The sequence below is a fragment of the Phascolarctos cinereus genome, unplaced genomic scaffold (genome assembly GCF_003287225.1).
Source record: "Phascolarctos cinereus isolate Bilbo 61053 unplaced genomic scaffold, phaCin_HiC Scaffold_2;HRSCAF=192, whole genome shotgun sequence".
Classification (NCBI taxonomy): Eukaryota; Metazoa; Chordata; class Mammalia; order Diprotodontia; family Phascolarctidae; genus Phascolarctos; species Phascolarctos cinereus.
Genome location: NW_027555625.1, coordinates 92,628,364 through 92,654,254, shown reverse-complemented (window position 1 = coordinate 92,654,254; position 25,891 = coordinate 92,628,364). Strand labels below are relative to the sequence as shown.

General features: G+C 42.4%; 1 protein-coding gene across 1 annotated transcript in view; it reads right to left on the bottom strand.

Annotated features, from left to right (window-relative positions):
• Positions 1-25,891, bottom strand: part of EPAS1 (endothelial PAS domain protein 1) — a 115,161-nt gene that overhangs the window by 10,716 nt on the left and 78,554 nt on the right. The window contains exons 5-12 of the mRNA XM_021001228.2: positions 22,258-22,376; positions 21,940-22,142; positions 12,014-12,120; positions 7,225-7,372; positions 6,132-6,340; positions 4,580-4,758; positions 3,489-3,599; positions 1,501-1,991 (exon numbers count right to left, since the gene is read on the bottom strand). Coding sequence (XP_020856887.1) covers positions 1,501-1,991; positions 3,489-3,599; positions 4,580-4,758; positions 6,132-6,340; positions 7,225-7,372; positions 12,014-12,120; positions 21,940-22,142; positions 22,258-22,376 — 1,567 coding nt within the window. The remainder of the gene's footprint in view (positions 1-1,500; positions 1,992-3,488; positions 3,600-4,579; positions 4,759-6,131; positions 6,341-7,224; positions 7,373-12,013; positions 12,121-21,939; positions 22,143-22,257; positions 22,377-25,891) is intronic.

Here is a 25,891-nt window from a genome sequence, read left to right as displayed (position 1 = left end):
GGAATTCACCGAATTTCTTTTGGCTTCACTTGACATACCTGTCAAATGCGGGGGGGGGGATCTCACCCTCTAGTACTAAAATGTATGATTCTATAATACTAAAAGAGAAGGGATACTAAGCTTTGGAGTGGAATAAGTGGGACTTCAACTATTTAAATATACATACATACATACATATACATATACATACACATATGTATACACACACACACACATACACATACATATCTTATCTGAGCCCCTCAGGTTCCTTCTGGTAAGACATTAAAAAAAAAGCAATAAAAAAAACCCGAGTGATTCTGCTTTGCCTTCCATCTGTTTCCTCTACATTTCTAAGGCTCCTCTAACTACAAACTACACAGGTAGCCTAAGCGTAGGTAGAAACACTGAGGTGGTGAGATCTGAGGGTTGGTGGGAAGTACCTCCCTCATGCTGCCTGGCAACAATATTCTTCTCCTCATTTTTCATTCTACCTGAAATTCCACCACTAAGAACTGGGTTAAAATGCCCTTTTAAAGCTCAAATACTTCTGAAAATAATGAAGATGATGATGATGATGAGTTATTTATGTATATGTGTGTATATATATATGTACATAGATATATATCTTTAAGGTTTACAAATGCTACATAACTATAATGATACAAATGTTATCTCATTTGATTGACAAAGGTGACATACAAATCTTGGCAGTCATCAGTGACTCACCCTGTAGTAACAATTTGTTTGATTGACTCAGAGATTTCAGCAATGCAGTGAGAATAGCTCTACTGAGGCAATGAGTTATAATGGGGTGCTAGGTGATTTTTGGAACCTGGACTTTGTGCATTGTGACAGGAGCCTTGAGCTGCTTGGGGAGAACATGGGTACTAGGGTGAGATACCACAAGGTGGGAGAAGGACACAGAAAGTGGAGATTGGGGTCACCAAAGATGATCTTTGCCTACTTCCCTATTTATACAAGTAGCAGCAAAGAGACTTTTGAAAATTGTGAATTATTCCACGTACCTTGCTATTAGTGTTCAGGCTAGCCCCAAGCAAATTGTTAATCTTCTGGGGATCCAGCTACTCCTTTCCATGAGTTTTCACCCCTTCCTGGCATTCCTTCTATATTTCTCATTTTAGGTATGTAGGGTTCTCATGTTCTCACCTTTCCCCCTCCTCCCCTACTCTCATAAAAGATCAGTTACTGATGCTTTGGTGTGAAAAAAAGTCATTGTGCTTCCTCCTTCCCTGTGAGATTTGCATGTTAAGTGTGATTTCAGGCTGTGGACTAAAGGTTTAAAGGGACTTTGGGCACAGAAGTACAGAGAAGTAATCACAGAGCAGATGGGAGACATACCTCTGAGGGACCAAGTGACTTTCACAATGACCCTGAACTCTTTCCTACCAGGGTGGCTACCTATTCTGCCTATACATAAAGCCACCCCTGATAAGTACTTTTAGTTTTCTTTGCAATAGCAGTTTTCTTTGAATAGCAATAACAAGCCGGACATGTTACCTTTTCTTATACATTGAGATGTTGGGTGGTGGCAGAGGGGGCCCCGAGGGAGATCTCCTTAAGGATTTGGCATATTGATCCGCTAGTGTCCACTTTATAGGTCCATACTCTAATGGTGGGTCAGGGGGCCACTGAGTATTGGACCTCCCTCCCATGGACGAGAGTGGGGTATTGGCAGGCCCATAGCATGTGGGTAGGGTCATCTTGCTCCCGCCATCAAAGAATATGAATGACATGGGCTGGGGGTCCAGGTCTGACTTCTTGCTTTCCATCTGATGTTGGTACTTGTCCATCACGAAAGAGCTATGGGAGGACGTTGGGGCCAGGGGCTGGAAGATGCTGGTCATGGTACTGAAATTGGCCGGAGGGCTGGGCTGAACATTCTCCAGTGGGGGACGTTCCTCTTGGCAGATGGGGCTCAGCTGGAAATCTTCTCCATCCATGGGGATATAGGGAGCCAGTGTCTCTAAATCTAGCTCATTGAAGTCCGTCTGTATAGAAATAAGGAGAAGAAGGGATAGCAAGAAACTGAAGAAACCATGGTTCATCCTCACTGCCATCATCCTAGACTAGGCCCTCCTCATCATCTGTAATCTGCCTTTCTGGACTCTTTGCCTCTAGGCTCCCCCCTCCAATCTATCCTACATACCACCACCAAGGTAATCTTTCTAAAATGACAGCAAACATTTTAGGTACCACCCTCCCACCCTAACCCCAAGCTCTTCAGTTTCCTCTTCTGTGTTGTCTTCTCCCATTAGAATGTAAGCCCCCTGAGGGCAGGGACTGTCTTTCTTACTGCTTGTATTTGTATTCCCAGAACCTGGAACAGTGCTGAGTATATAGCAAGTGCTTAATAAATACCTGTTAACTGACTGACAGGCACCTACTAAATGCACATCAAGATATTAGGGCTAGGGACAAGGTAAAGATGAAAAACGATATAACATCAGCCCTTAAGAAACTTATAGTCTAGTATGACAGCAATGGAAGCCTATTTAGGAAATGATTAATTTCTTAAGAGGGGTAGAACAGAATGATTAGAGAAGTTCAAGGAGGCAGGCATCTACACGGCTCAGTGGATAGACTATTTGGGCTTGGAGTCAGGAATACCTCCGCTTAAATCCTACCTCACAGACTTAACTAGCTGTGTGACCCTGGGCAAGTCACTTAACCTCTGCTGGCCTCAGTTCCCTCAATTGTAAAATGAGAATAATAACAGTACCTACCTCACATAGTTGTTTTGAGGATCAAATAAGTTAACATTCATAAAAGCACTAATCATAGTGGCTGGCACCTAATAGATACTATATAAATAAATGCTTGTTCCCTTCCCCTTCCCTCCCTAAAGGAAGTCCTCAATCTACCATCCTATGATGAGATAACTTCTTGCTGGAAGAGGGGATCAGGGAAGGCCTCATGGAGAAAATGGTACCTAAACTAGACCTTGAAGGAAGAGAAGGACTTCAGAAGGGGAGATGTCAAGGGTAGGGATGAGGATGGGAATCTTTTCTAGGCATAGAGGACAGCTTAGGCAAATGCATGGAGATAGGATTGAGCAGGGCCAGATCAGGGAACAAAAAATGGGAGAGTAATATGAAATAAGCTGAAAAGGAAGGCTGAAGCCAAGCTATAAATGGCTTTGAATATCAGGATAAGGAGTTCGTATTCTACTCCATAGGGAGCCCCCACAGATCTTTAAGAAGGAAGCTCAGGTATTGACATGTCAGACCATGCACTAAGATAACTCTTGCTAAGGATTAGGGAAAAGAAAGAGTAGAGACTGGAAGACTATTTAGGAGATGATTATAATAGTTCCCAGGAAAGAGGTGACGAGGGTTCTGACCAGAGTGGGTGATCATGAGAGGGCAAAAAAAGGTACAGATCACTTTCATCAAGTCATTCCCCTGCTTAAGATCCTTGAGGTATTACTGGGTTCACAAAGCCCCTGATGATGGTGAAGGTGGGAATTTCTCTCTCTGGTCACTCACCTGGGGGTTACATTGGTTCTTGGATTCTGTATCCATAGCAAAAAGCTTCTCTATCACTTCCATCTTCAGATTTTCATCCAGAGAGCTATAATAATCTCCTGGGCTGCTTGGCTATGGGAGAAGAAAATAAAGAAAAGGATTGATTATTAGACAGCTGGTCAGCTCTCTCCCTATTACACAAGGGGTCTTAGACCACAGTTGTTGGGAAACTTCAGTGCCAGGATCATTAGTGGTTTACATCCGTCATCTCCTGTGGTATGTCTAGTCTGGCCTGTATCATTTAGTTCTTCATGAATTTATACGGTTTTCTCATTGTTTCATGTGGCATGAACCCTGTCCCTCCCATGAAATTATAATGGGGCAGGTGGAGAGGGGAAAAGGCTCATGTTGGCTACCTTCTTTTGCCTCTAACACAGAGTAGGTACACAATGGATATTCAACCCATACTTGTAGACTGAGGCAGGGATTTGAGTAAGGGTTGCCAGTTAGTTCAGATGTCTACATTGTTCCCATCTGTGTTATCATAATGCAAAGAGAGGACAAGGACTCCTGTAAGCCAGAACTGCCCCTAGCGTAATGTCATGCTTAGTAAGTAGGGCTGGTGGCTCTTACTAAAAATGTTTTATGATGAAGTGTGAGCAATCTGGGGGCCTCTTGAAAGTTCTTACTAAACAGGAGGTTAATGACAATGATTTTGATTAAATCATTAGCCCTCTTAAAAACAGGCCCTCCTTTTAAGAGGATCTCCCTGGTCCCCCTGTAACCAGAAGTAATCTTTCCTGCATCAAACTTCTTAAGTAGTTTCTTTGTGCCCATCATTCACTTGTATCACAGTTACTTCTTTTATGAGACTGTAAGGCAGGGGTGGTCTTATTTAATCTTATTTCTCTCCTGAAGCCTAGCAATTTCCCCTGTAAAAAGTAGTAGCTTAGCTCATGTATATAGAACTAAATTGTTCAACAAGCAACCTGAGGCTGTCAAAGGAAAGAAGACGATAATGGAATAAAGGGGGGCGTAAATCTCTCCTTCCCACTTTGTGCCTCATTGACCTATTGTCTACTGAATAATTTCTGGCTTGATTGGCCTCTCACCGTGGAACAGCTACTGTTGCTGCTGGCACTGGGAGTGGTGCTGCCAGGAGGGGCCATCTGGGGTACAGTGAAGGAGGCCTCACTTTGGGAACTGCAGCTTTTCATGTCTCCAGGCCATGGCTGGCTTGGGGTCAGAAGGGCTTTGTTGTAAGTAGATGATTCTTCAAAGCTCTGGTTTCCTGCAGAGATAAGGGACAACAGTCAGGGTAGGTTTTTACTTAACCCATCTTGGTCCTGAATCTACATGGGGGCTGGGGAGATCTTAAACTACACAGGAAAGGAGGCCAAAAGTCCTGTGGATAGGTCTTGGGTTGATCATGGGTTTCCTTTCGACAATTTATTTAAATTATGTGTGTGTGTGTGTGTGTGTGTGTGTGTGTGTGTGAGAGAGAGAGAGAGAGAGACAGATGGACAGAGACACACAGAAAGACAAAGAGAAAGGGTTAGTTTTAAGAAAGATGCTTCATTACCATAGGATTTTTTAAAATGGAGATCTCTCTTCTACACATAATTGTCAGGAACCTATAGAGTTAGTGTCTCTCTTTCAAAGAACAATTAGAAATGAAGGTGAAGTGGCAAAAGAAGAGTATTGGGCAAGTCACTTAGCTTTCTCCTCTCTTTAATATGGTAGCTAGGGCACTGAATTCAAATCCCATCTCCTGCTAACAGAAGGCAAGCCACTTAAATTCTCTGTGCCTCAGTTTCCACATCTGTAAAAAGAGGGGGTTGTACTCAATGCCCTTTAAGGGCTCTTCTAGCTCTAAATTTGGGATTGTATGACAAAATGAGGGGAATCAGACTAGATGGTCTCCAAAGTCCCTTTTAATGCTAAAATTCAAAGAGCAAAGCTTAGTGTAGGATGAACTTTTACATAGAGATTCCAGTGCTAAGTACATGCCCCTCAGAGATTCAAGATAGAAAGAAAGCTCCCATTCCCCCGAACCATATGAGCAAAACATTTAGAGTAGCACTCTTTGTAATGGCAAAGGACAGGAAACAAGGGAGATTAGGGAATGGCTGAGCAAATGGTGGTAGGTGAGTGTAGTAGAATATGATTGTTCCATAAGAAATGATGACTGTGGGAAGATTACAAAATAAATAAAGCACACTAGGAAAACAACATACACAAAAAGCACGACACTGTAAACTGAAAGAATAACATCAGAAACCAAAACTGAACGCTGTAATTATAATGACCAGGGTTGCCGCCCCCCCCCACCAAAAGAGCTATGATAATGTACCTCCTCTTTTTTCAGAGCTGTAGGACTGCGGAAGCAGAAGACAAGGCACTATCAAGCTTGACTTTGGTTAATTTTGTGAGACTGCTCCCTTATTTCCTCTCTCTTTTTAAAAAAAAAAATAAGGGATAGTTCTTTGGGTGAGGGAGAGTGGAAGACTATATTAGGAAATTAAGGTGATGTGAAAACAAAAGATGTCAATAAAAATTTCAATGAAACAAAAGAAAGAAGCACTTTCAAGTTGGCCAAGGCAGAATGAAAGCTACCCTTGCTCAAGTTCTTCTGGGTTTCTTGTGCAGGTGGGAGGTACTGACCAAAGTCCAGAGAAATGATGGCATCTCCTGCTGTAGGCGCCAGCTGTGCCAGCTCTTCAGGCTCTTCCTTGAGCTTGGTAAATAGGAAGTTACTCTTCTCCGACACAGGGACTTTGGTGTCAAAGATACTGTTCATGGCCATCAGGTGCGGCTTGAACAGGGACTCAGTCTGGTCCATGGAGAATACCACATCATTCTTCTCGATTTCACTAATAAAATGAAAAAGAGACTTCAAGTCCCTTTTTACAGATGCAGCATGGCGTAGGGATTATCAGGAAGACTTGGGTTCAAATCTTGCTTGGGACATTTACTGTGTGGCCATCTGCAAGTCATTAATCTCTCTGACACTTAGGTGACTCCCTGACTTATCTACTAAGTTATAATGGGTTGGGATCTGTGGGGGGTTGCAGGAATTCCCTTATCCACAAACTGAGAGATACTTCATATGCGTTTTCTTACAAGAAACGTTCAAGTGTATGGCTACCCCAGACCCCCAAGAGCTCCTGACTGTGCTGTTTCAGAATATTCTCAGCAGGCAAAAAGGGGGAGAACAGAACTTGTTTATCTGGATTCTTCAAAGAACCGTATAATTCAACTCTATTACTAGCCATGGAGGTGATTACAATCATATCCTCCAAACACAAGTCTACTGTGAAGGCTGCTTTTCTTCCACTGTCCATACACAGGCTTGAGCCTCTAGTTGTCTGACATCAGGTTTTCAGAAGTGGCTTTTGGGGACAGAATGTCTTTCTGATACAACCTCCTCAGTTACTAAAGATACTAGCTAAAGAATTTCCACCTTCCCTTTCCCAGAAAGTAGCTCTCATTCCTCTCTCTCAACTTCCTCTCCACCCTGTGTCACAGACAACGCACATTGTAACAAAAATAAGGTGCAGAAGGGAAAAGAGGGTGTGGAAATTAAGTCAGGAATTATTAATTTGCCATAAATGCTTTCAGGTCCTGACTATGAGAGACAGAGGTCCACCCCTTGTGTGGGACTTCACATGTATTCTCAGGTTCTCAAGACTTAAGAATGCTATGGGTCCATCTTTAGGTTCCCAGGCCCACTCTGAGGACTTTTAGAAGAACTTACCTCAGGACATAGTTAACACAGATGATACACTGGGGTTGCAGGTTTCGAGTGTTATAAATGACAGTCCCTTGGGTTTCCAGCCACACATACCCACCATGCTTGGCGAGCATCCGGTATTGGCCACTGATCACCTGACCTTTGGTACACACTGAAGACAAAATGAGAATCAGAAGTCAGTGGACTAGGCAGAGTTTGCAACAGAGCCAGAACTCATGGTTTGATAGGAAGAGCACAGAATATTAGAGGTGGAAGGGACCTTGGTCCAATGCCCTCATTTTATAGATTGTTCAATCAACAATGAGCATTTATTAAGCTCTTTCAATGATGCAGGCACTGTATTAAGTGCTGTTGATACCAAAAAAAAAAAAAGGGGAAAAAAAAGACACAAATGGTCCCTGTCCTCAAGGAACTTAATGAGGGAGACAACACTGTGATAATTAGGTACATACACGATGCAGACAGAGTAGTTAGAAGGTAACTCAGAGGGGAAAGATCTAGCGTCCAAGGGGATTGGGAAAGGCATCCTTCAGAAGATGGTATTTGAGTTGAGTATTACAGGGAGCCAGAGATTCAAAGAGGCAGAGGAGAAGTGAGGAGGATGTGGTAGCTTTTCAAGCAGAGAGGAAAGGACATATAAAATGTTGTGAAGATAGAAATGACAAAACTAGGCAACACACTGGATGCATGATGTGAGGGAGAATGAGGCATCAAGGGGGACACTTAGGTTTCACACCTGGGTGACTGGAAGAGAGTGATGTGTCCTTGACTGCATTAGGGAAATACAGAAGATGGGAGGGTTTAGGGGGAAAGATGACAAGTTCTGTTTTTGGACATGTTGAATCTGAGATGCCTATAAGACACCCACATCACAAAATCCAGGAGGTATTTGGTGATGTAGGACTGGGTCTCAGGAAAGAGACTAGGGGTACATATAGAGATCCCACCTCTGTCACTTAATAACAATGGGACCTTGAGTGAACCATTAACCTCTTTAAGATTCAGATTCCTCATCTACAAAATGGAGGGGGTGGGACTAGACTTTCTCTTAAATTCGCCTCCCGTTCCAAATCAATCATCCTGTGTTTCTACCAAATTAAAAAAATTTTTTTTCTTAGTCTCTAGAGCAAGAGTGTGAGGTATTATGTGTAAAAAAAAAATACCCAACACTGACTTACTATGTGGCTCAAAGCTATTCATTTGGCTTCTCTGGGAAACTGACTCGCTCACAGGTGAGAAAAAAATGGTGGCACCACCTCTACCTGCCTCACAGCAATAAATGAGATCAGAATCCCTAGAAAAGCAGTCTCTGTTGAAAGTGGTTTTCTTAGAAATAGTGCACCAGGCCATAAACTCTGCACAATTTATGGCTCCTCTTAACAAAATCTTAATAATAAAAAATAGTATCAATTTTGGATTCACAAAGCATGGGCAGAAAGGGAGCTGGGTAGGAATGGGGTGGGGTGGGGAGAGTATCTGAACTGCAAGAGTCCATATGATCCAAGGGCTGTTCCCGTTGGCCATAGGGCACATCCTAGGAATTTTTTTTTCCCAGAACCAGCAACAAATTAATCTCTCAGAGATAAGTCTCCTTAATAAAACCTGCTCTTTTCCAAGTGCAAACAGTCTTGTCATTAGTTTCTTTTAAAATGTACATTACTGCTCCGCTAATTCTCTCACCAGGGCCTTTGCATTAGGCGTCATTATAGAAATACCTAGACCTGGTGATCTCTCAGCCCTTGCAGGTACTGTATCACACTGTGGGGTATGGAAGGGCCCTAGGGACAAGGTATAGAAATATTTAGCAATATTCTAGATCCACAGCCCTCCCTAGGTGCCAGATCAGGTGGATGAACTTATGCTTTTATTTTTTTATTTTTTTTTATTTTTATTTTTTTGGCGAGGCAATTGGGGTTAAGTGACTTGCCCAGGGTCACACAGCTAGTAAGTGGCAAGTGTCTGGTCTGAGACTGGATTTGAACTCAGGCCCTCCTGACTCCAAGGCCACTGCTCTATCTACTGCGCCACCTAGCTGCCCTCAAACTTATGCTTTTAACCTAGGTTTGGACAGTTTGTGGACAGTGTGATTGAGTGGAAAGAGCACTGTGGCTTGCTATGAGGAGAACTGGGTTGGAATCCTGGCTTTGCCCCTTATTAGCTATGTGACTGAGCTTCTCCAAGGTTTCATATCTGTATAGAGGGGAATAATGGTACTTGCCCCAGAAGATAGTTATGGAGAAAAACCTTGGTCAACCTTAAAATGTTTATATGTGCACATATATAAATAACAAGGACATAACTATGTCGCTGGGGCAGTGACTTGGAAGGCAGCAGGCACACAAATTAGGAGGTGGCCCAGGTTAGATGGTTCTACACAAGGGTTGATGCTCACCTCCTGTACATACATGTAAACAGCCCATGCATCCTGATACATTGCCAAACCCGTCCCCCTACCATATTGTTCTCCTCAGGTTACAATTTCTTTGGTGAACTTTTATCCACTTCTAGGCTATTTCTAATACTCAATTTAACCTGAATTTCATCAACATTAACATGCACGGTGAGTTTTCTGTCACCAGAGCCTGAACACATCACCAAAAGATAAATTTGTCACTGCTCTTACAAAAAAAAAATCCTAGAATTTGCCCCATGGCCAAATCCAAGGATGTTTGGACCATCTGCTCACTCATGGTTCAGGCATGGCCACCACTCCCTTTCTACTCTTACTCTGGGAACCAGGATTTGACAGAATTTAGGCTGCAGACGGTGATTACAGCAAACTTGCGCCAGCCCATTGTTAACTCAGGCAGACTTTCCTTTGTGTGGAAGAGGTACAGGATTAGTATTGTTAATGTTGATTAAACAGTGCATTTTGGGAAGGTTTTAATTGTAGTTCTAGTGGTCAGACAGTCCTGCTCTGTCACTGAAATATAATTACATCAATTTTCTAATCACTTGCTCATCATTGCAAGCATGACAAGGGGGCCTGCTACATCACAGACAATCCCTTTAATGCCTTTAATCTTGATTCTGGTGTTTTGCTTTTTTTTTTTTCCCCAAGAGCACGTAATGTCCTCATACAACAAAGGGCAACTGAGCCCTGCCTTGAGAGTTAACATGGGATAAATTACAAATCCATTTGGAAATGACAGCTTTCAATTATCTGTCTGTTTTAAATACTGAGCTTCCCCAGTTGTTAGAAAGGCACCCTTCTCCTTCTTCTGTCTCTCATACACAGTACTATGCAGACTACAACAAACCTCCATATTGGATTTTTTTATTGTGTCACTGAACAAAGAAAAAAACAAAATCTGCTTCTATTTACTAACAAGGGATCAAAAGATGAATGTGTGAGAGCAAGGAGGGAAAACAGAAGCTTCAGTTTAAGTTGATAAATTGATCCGACTTCCAACCCATGTCCCATTGCCCCATCTTCTGGGTTAGTAATTTGGAGCGTTTCTTCATATACCTGTTGATAGCTGCGATCTTTTCCTTTGAGAACTGCCCCTTAATAGTCTCGTTAACTGGACCATGACTGGCGGTCTTCAATATTTGAAACAGTTCCTTATATATATTTTCTATCAGATCTTTATAAGACATACTCACAAAGACTTTTTTTTCCCAATTAAATCTTTCCTTTCTAATTTGAGCTACATTTATTTTGTTTATATACAAATGATTCCATTTTCTGCAATAAAAATTGTCCATTTTAGCTTTTCCTGTAGAGTCCATATCATACAATGAACATAAGATTATAGAAAATCATATTATTGTTCTATTATTTAATATTATTATAATAACTCATGATAATTCAATAGTTTTATGATTTCATTGCTATAAGTACTTTCTCCATTGGTACAGATTGTGAACCCTCACACTTTCTCATCCAATGTGATTTTTGTCCACATATTTCTATAAATCCTCCAGAAAGGCCTTAACCCATGCCCTGAAGGACTTCTTCTGGTTAAAAAACACTTTTTCCCCTCAATACCAGAGCAGCACTTAGCTGTCCATCTGTTATCTCTCATATTCAACACATGACCAGGCCACTTCTTTTCTGGCCATCATTGTTTTTGTCCATATGGAGCCACTTCATTATTGTACTTAATAGCTCACATTAATATAGTGTTTGTTTTCAAAGCATGCCTTAGATGTATTACCTCACTTGATTCTTCCAGCAGCCCTGTGAGGTAGATAGTGTAAGTATTCTTCCCATCTTACAAATAAGGAAACGGAGGCTCCGCAGGGAAGTGACTTACTCATGATCACACAGCTAGTAAGTAGCAGAACCAGGATTTAAACTTAGACCTTTTGACTCCAAATCCAGTGTTCTTTTTCCACTATACCCTGGATTGCCCCTTCATTTTTTTTTTCATATGAGTTACTTCTGTCTTTCCAAGAAGACTATAAGTTACTTGAGGTGGAGACTGTGTTGCTTCTTCTCTCCTCTCCCACAGAACCTAGCCCAAGGATAGTCACACACTAGGGCCACAGGAAAGACTTTTCCCTCAACCAGCACTCCCCGTGGGTCCAAACTATAAATAACCATTTATTACAGCTTCTCCTATCCAATGGCTTCTCTCTCTAAGCTGAAGGAACAGTATCCCCAAGTACCTGCTGGTCCATTCCTAGGTCACAAGATCTAATACTCAGGCCTTTGCTAACCTGTCACCCAGAGGAGGGCCAACAGGGAGGGTCCTCCTCTTGGGAAATCTACAAGTGCACCCCTTATTATCCAGTGCCCAACCCAATCTATATCCAGGAAGACTGCGGAAGAAATTAAGTCACTTACGATTCTGGTGACTCTTGGTCATGCTCTCTGAATCCAGGGCATGGTAGAACTCATAGGCAGAGCGCCCAAGCAGCTCTTCAGGATGGTAGCCAATCAATTCAGTAATTCTTCATTGAAAATCAAATGTATATGAAAAACACAAACAAAAACCCCTCAATATATTTAGCAAAGATGAAAGCATATCCAGGTAGCCATAGTTAGCTTTGGCTGTCCCACACTGTAAATCAAACACATATATTCTCCTCTCTTTCTCACCGAGGCCCTGCCTTTCCCCCACCCAAGTGCTGCCTAGGTGGGATATTGTATTAATATTCTATCAAAAATAAGATACAAATCAGTCAACCTACTCTGCTCCAATAGCACCCCATGGAGGTAGGAAACATATCTATTCAGCGAGCTCTCATGCAAACAGCCATAGGTGCAAACACTTAGGATGGGATGCTGACCAGGTAAGAGAGACAAAGTTGACCTTATATGTAGGTGGAATAGACAAGTGCTTTCACAATGTGCATTCTGGGTCATTGGCAAGATACTGTTGACCTCTACAATTCTCCTGCACTCCTCATTGACTAATGCCTGAGATTCTCCTTTAGTGATTTGTCTCTTTAGCTTGAGGCTTTGATCCCTGTTACAGAACAAAGGCCTCTGGAAGGAGTCCATACCTTAAACTATTATCAGTCACCTGAACCTCAGTATGACTGTGGATGGTATTTGATAGGGAGAAAGAAGAAAGAAATAGGAAAGTACTGGGTATCTGAAGGGGGAGGATACCAGAAAAGGACAGATCATGGGAGGCTAAACCTCCCAATTTAGCCTTAAAGTAGTTCTTTAATTACAGAGAATCCTAGATCCATTTTTTTTTGGTCCTGGAACAGTGTTTCATCAGTGTGGAGAAGCAGTGAGAAGGCTCCCTTTTCTAATGTAGATGAGCACAGGTTAGTACCTCGGGCACTGAGAGGGTAAGTCACTTGACCAGGATTCCAGGCAGGAGGTGTCAGAGGTTGAAGATGACTTAGATAAAGTGCACCTTCTCTGTTTTACATCACCAAGGAAAAGAGCAAAGAAGAAAGAATGACCTTTGGCTTTCTTCCTTCCAAGGTCTTTTGCTTCGTCTCTAATTCCTTCATCAGATCCAGGAGGGGTATACCATCAAAGCTACTGGGGAAGAACAGATGTGGGAAGAGTCCTTTCCCTTAACCAGTGAGCAGTGCCTCCCTATTATGATCACACTTGAAAAACTCATGCCATCATTGGCTGATAGAGGCAGCTAAGGGGCACTGGGGACATGCAGGAAGATCCTAATTTGAATTCTGTGTCAGATATTTATTAGCTGTGTGACCCTGGTCAAGTCAATTAATCTCTGTTTTCTCATCTGTAAAATGGGGATAATATTAGCACCTACCTCCCAGGGTTGTTGTAAAGAGCAAATGAGTCAACATATTTAGTAAAGTGTTTTGCAAACCTTAAAGAGTTACATAAATATTAGCCATGACTACTACTACTACTACTACCACCACCACCACCACTACCACCACCATCATGACACATCCACTACTACCATTACTACTACTACCACTAATAATCATTACATGAGGTTCTGATTTTCTACTGGAAAAGCAGATCTGGGCAAAGAAAGGGTAAAGTCTCTCCTTGTGTGGTACTTGGGGCCCAAGCCAAGTTATACCACAGCAAAGCTAAGTCAGAAAGGCTTTAGCATCAGCTGATTTGGCTGAGGCAAAGAGGTTTCTGAAGTGAAATTCCGGTCCAGCCAACTTTAGTACAGGGGACTCACTTTCCCTGAGCTGCCAGCTATGGACTGAGAAGGGTTTGTTTCCTTCCCTTGGCCTTGAACAGAGAGGGGCTTGCACACATGCTCTCTGGCCTCCCACACCAATGTCATCAACTTAGTGTACCTCATAGCTGGGGGAAATGGAAGGAGCATCTGGGGACAGGACAGTGCTGGTCCTTCTGTTGCCCAGAACCCAATTTCTCTACAATACATCCAACTTCTTTTCAAGTTGTTTTTTTTAAATTCCTTCCAGGGATATGGAGTAGTTGGGGTTGGGGAGGGGTTGATGATTGGGAGGAGGGATTTTTTTTTTGGCGGGGAGAGAAGTATACAAGCAAGGTAACTTGCCAAACTCATTCATTTGCTAAGGAGCATAAAAATTCATCTCTTATTAAAATACAGCATTCTCTGGAGAGCTTAAAAATGAGGATTTGGAGAACTGCGGAGTTAATTACACCTCCTTCCTCCCAAGAAGAGTTGAAACATTCTCTTTCAAGGTTAGTATAGTCCAGAGAAAACTCTCAAAGTAAATATTTATAATAACCAAGCTGATAATATAATATCCATTATCTAATTAATGAAAGATGTACAATGACATGTTTTGAAAATAGAAAAACAAGCTTATTCTTCAGAATTGCCAGATAGTTAACTAGTAGCTGCCACAATTTATCTTGTCAACTAAAATAAACATTTAATGTTTCTTCTTACATTTTTTAAAACAGACTACCATTTGAAAAAAAACAAACTGGAAAATACACCGAGCTTATACACAATCAGCCACCATTTGAGTTGTCAAAGTTCACAAAGCCAGGAAACCCCAACTTCAAGCTCATGGTTCTCAGCCTCTGTCTGCTAGCACGTAGCTACCCTTAATGTCCATGACTTGGTGCCAATTTACAGGGACAGGGGATTGCAGGAGTCCAGAAAAGGCATTCCAAGCATTTCAGGATGCTTCTAAGAAATGGGCTATGCCAGACCCTGGGAAAGGAATTTGACTCTATATCAAAAAGCAATTGAGATCTACAAGTAAGTTCAAAAACAACTATCCATTTTCCTTTCTATCCCTCTCTCTTTTTAAGGAATATAAATGTAAAAAGTTCAGTCAGCTCACCTAGTTTGAAAATTAAACAGGTAACATCAAGGTGTATTCAACAGATATAATAACAGATATAACAAATATAATAATATAGATATAATGTAATAATGCAGATATAATAATACAGATATAATAAATATTTAAAAGTCTATTTTCATTAAATGGTATGGACAGAAAGGGAGGGTTGGAAAGGAAGACTAAACAGGGAAACAAAGAAGGAAGATAGAAGTAAGAGAAACAGAACGGGGGGAGAAGAAAGAGATGACACAGCACAGTGGAATTCAAGAGAGAAACAACGGAAGAGAGGATGAAACGACACTTTAGAAATAAGGAAGACACAGAAAGAAACTATGACTCTTTATTTCCAGGTAAAGATGATTTTTAAAACATCATCATTGCTTCTGAAATCATCCTTTGCAACTTTTTGAATTACTCTTTGTCTTTTAAAAACAAAACAAAGTGCACTTCAAGGAGGTTCTCCTGAATGGGAGAGCTATGGTTGAACATTATGAAGGAGATGATTCTCAGGGTTATAGTGATAAGGATTAGAAGGCTCCCGAAGCCAAATGAAGTCGAGCCCAAGGCTTCAGCTCTCTTCTTCTGTCCTAATACACAAGCCCAGGTATCTTTGGACACCTGAGATGGGAACACGGCACAGAATTCAGGCTCTGCTGCTTTGGAATTCAAACCATTTCCACAATGAATTGTTTTTGTTGCTGCTGTGCAGTTGTTTCCGATTTTTTGTGACCCTGTGGATTACCACACCCCAGGCCCTTCTATCCTCCACTATCTCTCAAAGTCTGTCCAAGCTTACGTTCATTGCTCCCATGATACTATCTATTCTTCTCATCCTCTGCTGTCTCCTTTTCCTTTTGCCTTCAATCTTTCCCAACATTAGGGTCTTTTCCAGTAAGTCCCCATCTTCTCACTCTGCGGCCACAGTATTTAAGCTTCGGCTTCAGTATTTGACCTTCCAGTGAACAGCCTGATTTAATTTCTTTAAGTATTGACGGATTTGACCTCGCTGCTATCCAAGAGACTCTCAAAAGTCTTCTCCAGCACTAGAATTCAAAAGCATCGATTCTGTGGTGCTCAGCTTTTCTCATAATCCAAGCCTCACATCCATAGCTTTTAACTTTGTTCTATTAATAAAGGGTATGCTAAGTAAATTAACTATTTGCATTTAAGTTAGGGGCTTATTCTGAAACACTGATTGAAGCAGCCCCCAGTGCTGGGGCTTTCACACTACTAGGCAGAACTTTATTAACTAGTTTCAGTCATCGTAAAGGGTCATATTAAAAATGCATTTCCTCAACGACCTTGATACTTTTCACTATTTTAAATGATTTTTTTCAGTTACTCCAAATCAACTAAGTTTTTGTTGTTGTTGTTTTCGGGTTTTTTTGGCTAGGCAACGGGGTTAATGTGACTTACCCAGGATCACATAGCTAGTGAGTGTTTCGTTTCTGAGGCTGAATTTGAACCCACGTCCTCCTGACTCCACATCCAATGCCCTTGCTACTATATCACACTACTTGCAATGTTAGGCACATATTATATTCTTAAAAAATAGTTGTGGAGTGATAAACTGAATAACAACTTAAGGAAACATCTAAGAACTGAGTACACTCATCTAGGTAGAAGGGGTCAGCCTATGTCATCTTCTACTTTCTTCCTGCTCAACACTGATTAATGATGAGTACTTTTCATCCTTCGGCTATCTCTTCAGCTTCTTCCTCCCTACTACATGTCAGACATACATACATATAACAGAGACATGAAAGATACATGGTTGGTTTTTTACAACATAGCAATAAAAGAAGTTCTGTTGCATTGGGAATAATTAACGGTGAACTTAGAGGGATTTGCTACACAAGAAAGAGTAAACCACAAACAGAAGCTTAGTTCCAAATCATCTGCATGCCTTGATCTTGATTTCCTATGATTTAAAATGCTTTTCTTTTATAACTAATATTTATGTAGCACTTTAAAAGCTTGCAAAGCACTTTACAAATATTTATCTTATTTTATCCTTTATTTGGAGACAGCTACTGTGTTTCTTACTCCATCTTTTCCCCCTTTATTCAACCTGCTGTATTTACAACCTCTTTGGACCTAAGAAAATGGTCCCAGGCTGCCACCAAGATCATTTTATAGGCTCTAAACTGGCTCACATTTTCCTCCTAATTCCCCTTACGGGAAAACACTCCCTTTTGTAGGAGCTCATATTCTCTCATGCGTGTCACATTTCATTCTATCTGGTATAATTCCAGATTAATACTGAAAGTACGAGGGGAGAACCAAGCCCCTTCCTTATTAGCTAATACAGGCGAGCGATGGTTTTTGGAGTGTTCATCTTTGGCTGGGTATCAAGGTGCTGGGGCTTTAGTGCATGGGGAAGAAAAGCAAGACAAGAAAACAAATGGAGATGATAAAAAAGAAAAAAGAAAGCAAGAAAGAAAATTTCTAAACCTAGTTCAAGCAACTAAAAACAATAGCTAGGGATTAAGAACTTAAAATAGCTATGGGCTATGCCTAAATTGGCTGAACTGTCCATGTGTACTTCTGACCTAATCTGCTAATCACTGCAACACAACTTCTCCCCCACTGCACAATTAATGTCATTAAATGCCTGTCTCCACTCACCACTTCAGCATTACTGAGTTTAGAGTTTAGTTCCTATAATTGGGTCTCTTGAAAGATGAAAGCTTGCTGGAGAAAAATGCAACACCCTTAGTAGACTTTTTAAAGTAATTCCACTTACTGCGAATTACAAAACCTTAAGCCTTTGTATGATGATAGCAATAGTTATTAAGTGCTGATGATTAATTATTATTAATATAGCACACATCCCTTTTAAAGGCACTGGAGAAAAGGTTAGATAAGCCAAGATGAGTTAAGATAAGGTTAGGTCAGGCTTAGATCTTTGCTCTCATGAAGCTTGCCCTCTAACACCTCGGCTAAGACAAAAGTAGCTATGATGCCTGATACGTGCGTTGGAGAGTTACAAAAGGTCTAGATATCTGTTCTCTGCTCTTTACGACACCAGCCACTCAGTAAACATGGCTTGCCCCCAACACCATTGGGATATTGGTCAAATTTGTTTCTGGTGTTCAAATCCTCCCTTCTTTTTTGCACCCATTTCCTCTCTCCTGACATTTCCACTCCCCTACAAGGCCTGCTATTCTCTCCTGACCAATATCATCTCTATGTGCTAGCTCCCAAGGGTAATTATCCTTTAATAGGGATCAAAGTCTTAAGACTAAAGGAATGAAAAACTCATGGCAGAATTTCATTGGCGAGGAGAGGAAGGGCAAGGAGGAAGGAAAGTTAAGTTCATAACAGTAATATTAGCTTGAGCAGCAGGGCCATCCCAACGCCCCTCAAGTTGCACCATATAGGTTTTGTCACCAATTCTGTGTACAAAGAAAGTACACGATAGCACTTAGCACTAAACAGTGCATATGTATGTATACATACACACCTACATATATACACATACACAATACATATATACATACATACACATATATTTATACATGTGTATTACATGTATGTGTATATGTGTTTTTGAGAGAGAGTGAGCACAATAGCCGTTGGATGGGACAATTATGATCCTAGGGTCAAATTTGGCCTGCTGCCTGTTTTTGAGTGGCCCTTGAGCTAAGAATGGTGTTTTAGCCCTACTGCAGCTCAGAACTCCTGAGCTCAAGCAATCCACCAGCCTCAGCCTCTCCAGGAGCAGGGACGACAGGTGTATGACACCATGCCTCTCTTGAGGCCGGGACTACCCTTTGAAGACACAATACTACATCAACACGCTCACAGATCTAGGAGCTAGGAAAAACAGCTGGTCCTATCTGTCAGAAAGTAGCGAGTGGGGGTTATAGCATTCAGTTCCCCCTACCAGGTTCAGAGGGATTCCTTTGTTCTACAGATGGCTTGTCTTTGTAGATGAGGTCTAAGGTGGCTGGAACTGAGGGAAGGGGTCCTGGTAGGTTTCTACCAGGAAGGTCAAAGGTGTTGAAGCTCTTGCAGAAAAGGGGTGGGAGAACGACTAACCGGAAAAGAGAGTCATCTGACCATTACCCAGGCCAGGCTGGAAATAGGGAAGAGGGAAATTAATCTGAACCAAGAAAATGAGGTTTTCCCCATCAGGAAATGAGAAGTCTAAAGTTCTCCCAGCCTACGTCTCCTGGCTGAGTAGGGAGGGGCTGATGGGCTCTGGAGAAAAGAAGTTCCCCAGCTGGCAAAGGCTATTTACTAAGCGGTTTCCTTTTCGGTTGGAGAAGCAATTAATTTGGTGTATGCCCCTTCACTCAGCCTTCAGCTAGGGGGCATCTTTAGAGTGAATGCTAGCTTCAGATTTCTTGAGGAATCATAGATTTAGGGCTAGAAGAGGCCTGGGAAGCCATCTGGTCCAACCCTTTCCTTTTACAGAAGATAAAAATAGAGGCCCAGAGAGGCCCATTCACTCTGCTTGGAATGAGAGAGAAATAGAGCAACTTTGATAACGACCACCATTGCCCCTCTCCATTGACATCTCATGCTCTGGGGCCCTGTGGCAGTGGAGAAGTGATCCTGGGTCCTCAAAGGCTATCCAAGCTAGATAGGTTTTAGAGTAAGGACCCAAGTAGCAGACTGACTATCTGTCATCCAAGGATCAGACTAAGTTCTAAGAGAGACTTATTAAGAGAAGGTTGGCCACCATTGCTGCTGTTTTTTCAGTCACAGCAACTCATGAAACCTACTCCTATGGCTCAGGGGCAGAGGGTCTATTTTGCTGACTAATGAAACAAATCTTATGATTTCCTAAGTAGAAGTCCTGAGATGAGGAGACAGGAAACTACCAGGCATATTCCCTTATAGGAACTATATGACTAGACATTCCTGTAATAGCCAGAGGCTCTGGTGGAAATGATGCCTCTGGACACTGGGAGAAGCCAGGAAACACTAGAACGCTAGTTCTGGAGGAAATATTATGGATGATCATGTGAGTAACTGTATCACTCCCCTACTCAATAAACCCTATTGGTTCCTATTTGCCTCTGGGATAAAATATAAACTCTTTTGTTTGTCTTTCAAAGGCCTTCACAAACTAGTCCTCACCTATCTTTCCGGCTTCCCATACCATGCAGTCCAGCCAAACTGGCCTTGCTCTTTCTCACACATGACCCTCCATCTACCACCTCAGTGCCTTTGTACTAGCAGTTCCTCGCGCCTGGAACGCCCTCCCTTCTAGAATTCTTTGCTTCCTTCAAGTCAAGTGCTATCTTGTACGTGAAGCCTTTCCTGAAGTCACTATTTCCTACTGCCCTCCCTCCCAAAATTCCTCCCCGTTTATTTTGTGTGGATCTTGAATATACATATTTATGTACACTCATCCTCTGATAAAATGTAAGCTCAAGGACAGAACTTTTTCATTTTTGTCTCTGTATTCCCAGCACCTACACAATGCCTGGCACATGATGGATGCTAATAAATTGTTTGTTGATTGATGCGTTGATGATTATCATATCTGGTCCTTTCACTTTACGTATGAGGAAACTGAGGCTCGGAAGATTTCAGTGATCTATCTCATAGCTGCTTAGTGGTAGAGTCAGGGCCAGAATCCAGCTTTCCTTTCCTCTGCTCTTTCCACCATCCCATGCTGAGCAGAAATAGAAGACATTTTTTTGAGATGGGGCAGGGGTGGGTCATTTTCCACAGGAAAATCCAACAGCTATTACTGGATGTAATTTAGATGGGCCAGAATTGGCGTGGAGTGTGAGCTGGACTTGTCTTCATGGGCCTCCCAGCCCTCTAGCCATGCTCATTTTATTCCTCAACCTTCCACATGGCCCTCCCTTTAATTCCCCAAGTCTCAGTTGGTCAGCTGAGCATAGAGAGTGACAAAAAGGGAGGGAAGCAACCCACAGGGGGTCTCTCAGGAATCTTTGTTGAGACATTAACCGCTTCCCTTCCCAAATCCAAGCTCTTTCAAACTCTCATCCTGACTTGGGCACCAGCGATAAGGGGATCCTCACTTTGTCTTAGCCCTAACAAAGGTTAAATTCAAGAGAAGACTCAGGGTCAGAAAAAAGTCCCAAATAGGGCCCTGCTTGGGAGAGATTAGTGCAGGTTGAAGTCCCTGGATTAAAACACTTTTGGGCAAAAGGCCCAGAGGGTGAGGAGCAGAACAAAGCACAAGAGGAAAACCACCTGGGGAGGAAGAGAACAAGAGACAGAGAGGGAGCTTTAGGTCACAGCTTCCAGGCTGGAACCCAAAGCCACCAGCTGGTGCTTCATTTGCAGTGGAGGGTGGGGCCTGGTGGGGAGGAATGAGGCTGCTAGAGAGTATCTGAGGGGTGCAGGGTTCATTCAAGAATACAAATACAAAAATGGGTTGGATTTGGTCCCAAATGGGGAAAAAGCTGAGGCAGGCACTAGTAATGCACAGATGGAGATCTTTAAACAAACAAACAAACGAGGAGTCTTTAAAGGTGGGGGGGAAGTATTACACAGAAATGTGGGCCTATGTGAACAGATACACAAAGATATTGGCATATTGTAGCGGCGAGCATTTATATAATGCCTTAAGATTTGCAAGATGCTTTACATATGAGACCTCATTTCAACCCAGGGAGGTATGTGCTATTATTATCCCCATTTGTATATGGGGAAACTGAGGCCGAGAGAGGAGTTAAGTAACTTACTCAGGATCACACAGCTAGTAATTGTCTGAAAGAGGATTTGAACTCAGGTCTCCCTGACCTAGCTTAGGCATATAAAATAAACATAATCTACCTGTGATGTGTACTCTAACACATATACATGTATATAAATTCCAATTTGTGCATACACAAGCTCTCAAAAATAAAATAAACCAATGTCTCTGTGCACACATGCTTAAAATATATATGTGTGTATATACACACATATACGTATATACATATATTCTATATATGCATATACACGCATATATACATACATGAACGTGTGAGCACAGACTCAGACCCATATATCCACTGCTCAGAGACACAAAAGCCCAGGTACCCTCACCTGTCATCACAATAAGTAAACTTCATGTCCATGCTATGGCGGCTCAGGAAGGTCTTGCTGTCTAAGGGGATGTCCATGGTGGATGGATGCTGAATGGGCTCACACATGATGATGAGGCAGGTGAGTAAAGGCTCCTTATACCCACAGAGGCTGTGAGGGGCGCAGCTATTGTAGACCTTCACCTGACCTGTGCAGTGTAAGACCTGGCGATGGAGAAGAGATTCAGAATGCTACCATTGCTGTAGAGGAGAAGTAGGCAAGGGGGTTCCCCAAGGGGCGCCATGTTTGGAGCACCGTCCATACATGCTCCTCTCTCACCTTCCATGTGGCAGATTTTAGGTTGACAGTCCTGCCTCGGTTGGTGACAGTGCATTTCATCCTCATGAAGAAATCCCGCTCTGTGGACACATCTTTGTTTTTCTTTCCAAAACCAGACCCTTAGGGGGAAGGGAGAAAACAGATCAAAAATTATGCCATATGAAGGTTGGTTGAAGGAACTGGGGTATTTAGCCTGGACAGGAGAGGGCTTGGGGAGAACAAAATCAGCATTTTAAAGTATCTGAAGGGCTTTCATGGTGAAGGATTATATTCATTTTTTTCATGGCTCCAGAGGGCAAAATTAGAAACAATGAGTGAAAATTATAGAAAGGTAGAGTTTAGCTCAAAAGGAAAGAACTTCTTAAAGATCAGAGCTCCCCAAAAGAAGAATGCTTTTCTTCATAAGGGAATGAGCTCCCCATCCTTGGAGGTGATCGGATGGAGGCTGGATGGCCATTTGTTAAGTATGCCATGGGGTGGGTAAGTGGGTATTCCTATTCAGGTATGATTTGGACTAAATGGTCTCTGGGGTAGGTAGGTCCCTTCCAGCTATGAGATTCTGTGGGTTGGACTTCACCATTTTGGCCCAGACAAGGGACACAGAAGCAATCTGCTGATACTCCATGAGTCTTATTTATATTTTAATCCCCCTGCAAAACTTAGACTGCGGATCACACAGTTACCAACGGATTCCACTTGGCTTTATGTTGATTCTCTTGTTTATTCAGAGGAGACTGACTTCAGGCTCTCAGAGAAAAGACTCTGGAGCCAGTGACCTGGGTTCACATCCTGTTTCTCCCACTTGCTGTCTGTGTGACTGTGGGCAAATCATTTCACTTCCCTGAGGCTTAATTTTCCTAATTTGTAAAATGAGGAAGTGGAACTAGATGACTTTGGAGGTCCCTTCAAGCTCAAAATCTAGGCTGTCTTTTCCTTCTCTTGTATTATTATCCCAGGTATTATTATTATTATTATTATTATTATTATTATTATTATTATCATCATCATCCCATTATCCTAAAAAAGGACCAGGTCGGGAAGACCTGTGTCCAAATCTGACCCCATATGCTTAGTAGCTACATAACCTTGGCAAGCCATTTAACCGTTTAGCCTCAGTTTCCTCATCTGCAAAATGGGGATCCTAATAGCCTCTACCTCAAAGCGTTGCTATGAGGATCAAATGAGGTCACATTTGTGTTTTGTAAACCTTAAAGTCGTGATATAAATGCTGGTTAGCTAGGCCTTGGATCCTATTAATAATGAACTTTATTTCATACTTTGTTATCTTTCTAATAATTAATTTAATTAATAATAATGAATTATTTATTAAGTAATTAACATGATATGTTACTTTGCATTAATGTCCACTAGACTGAAAACTCCCTGAGGACAAGGATCACGTCTTATCTAAACTTTATTCCTTCCCCAGAATGATCCTCTATGGTACATAGTGGGCCATTTCATAAATATTTGGTAAGTGAATGAATGCTGAATGACTCCTAGGATCACAGACCTAAGCTGGAAGGGCCCTCACAGGCCCTCTAGACCAACCTCTTTATTTTATGGTTGAGGAAACAGTGGTCCGTGGAGGTTAGGAACATGCCCAGGGTCACACAAGATGCAAATGGCAGGGGTGGGATTTGAACCCAAGTCCACTGACCCCAGAGCCTTTGCTTTTCCCACTATACGTGCTAAGAAAAATCCAAGCCTACTTCTTAAGGGTGGCAGTGTATATGTGTGTGTGTGTGTGTGTGTGTGTGTGTGTGTGTGTGTGTGTGTGTGTGTGTGTGTGTGGTGGGGGGCAGGGGTGGGAGGGGAGGACTGCAGGCCAAATGATCTGGCCAGGGTCACACAGCTAAATAAAGGATTCACACTTGGGCCCCAAAGGTCTCCGTTTCCTCACCTGTAAAGTGGGCATGACTACACTTACACTTAGCCTCCCAGAGGTATTGTGAGGACAGTGCCCTGTGATTCTTAAGGCATTCTAGAAATATTAGCTGTTATGATTGTCTTAAGAAGGCTCAGAAATAGGGCAGCAGCCTCTAAGGTCCAGACCTAATGACCCAGACTTCCTTTCTCTACAGTGAAATGTGACAAACCACCTGGGTGTCTCTAAGCAGGCCTCAGGATGAGAAGACGCATACACTAGATCTGGTCCGGAGGCAGTGAGTACCTGGGGAGGGGCCAGGGGAGTGGGAGAAGTGGGGAAGAAGGAAAGGAAGGAAGGGGGAAAAGTCTTCTGATCTTGCTAGAGTGGGAATGTGAACTGCCCAGTTCCTTCTGTAAGGAGGCTGTCTGGAGAAGTTCCTCCTTTTAGAGTGGGCGGGGTCACAGGCTGACCTTGAAGGGCAGCTGTGCGGAGGCTGAGCCCCAGCTTGCCTGGGAAGGTTTGCAAAACCTTCCTTATCCAGCAAGAACTTATGCCCCTAACAGGGAAGCCAGCAGAAGCTGCACAGAGACAGACAGAGGCTAGGAAGCCCTTTGCCCTGTGAGCCATCTTTCCCTTCCCTCTCTCTGTCCCCGCCACCTTGCTGCTACAGAACACCGCAGCAATAAAACCTTCCAAGACTTTCAGGTACAAGTCATCCACTGGCTGATCTGCCACAGGTTAACGTAACATACTGGCCCCAGCAGAGGCCACGCTTCTGGGTGGATCAAACCCAAGTACAGACGATGACCAGTGTTCTTTTGAAGGTGGATATACGTCTCTGGTTTGGGGGGTGGGGATTTTTTTAAAAAAGAGATCTCATCTTAGGTGTGTAGCCCAGGTAATAATAATCACACCTCACATTTCTATGGTGCTACATGCTCTTAGTTCTATTTTACAGATGTGGAAAATGAGGCACAAAGAGTCTGATGACACACCCATGATCTTCCAGCCAAGGAGTGTCAGAGAGGGGATTCCAACCCAGCTCTCTCCAGACTCCAGGTCCAGAATGCTTTTCACTATAGCACAAGGCCTTGCTATATTCAGGACAGCCTATTATCTGAAATTAAACAACCTCAACCTTTTAACAAGGAGTCTTGTGGGCAATGTCTTAACTCCTAGCACAGAGCCAAATACTTGGTAAGGGCTCAATAAATGCCTCTTAGGTGGGGAGAAAAAAAGGAATTAATTCTCAGAATGAATCACAGGCCCCATAGCAGGCTAGGACAGAGCAAATATTTTTGGGAAGGGACAACTCTTAGAGACCCTCAATTTATGTGTAAGGAAGGGAACTCCTACTTAGAGTTACATCTCCCCATAATAGGAATGCCCATAATAGTAAGGGAAATTCTTTTCTTCTCCATCCTGCTTATGGTACAATGTGATCTCAGGCTTTTCCTGGCCACACAGGTGTTCCTCAACTGGTATTCCATTCAAGCCTGTGCTCCCTGGGCAGAACACTGTACTCTGGTCTTTTTCTTGCCTCTTCTCTCTTATCAAAACTTACTCTTTCAATATTACATCTCCTAAATGGTCTAACTCTGTCCTCGATCACAAAGAGCTTATCTATGCCAAGGAATTAATAGGTACCAATGAGTTAATGTGTCACCCTCTCTCGGGTAACCTGTTGATAATTAAAGGAGTCTTGCCAGGGAAAGTACTTTAGCCAAAGGGAAATTCCACTGTAGAGATGGAATTTCTTGAGCT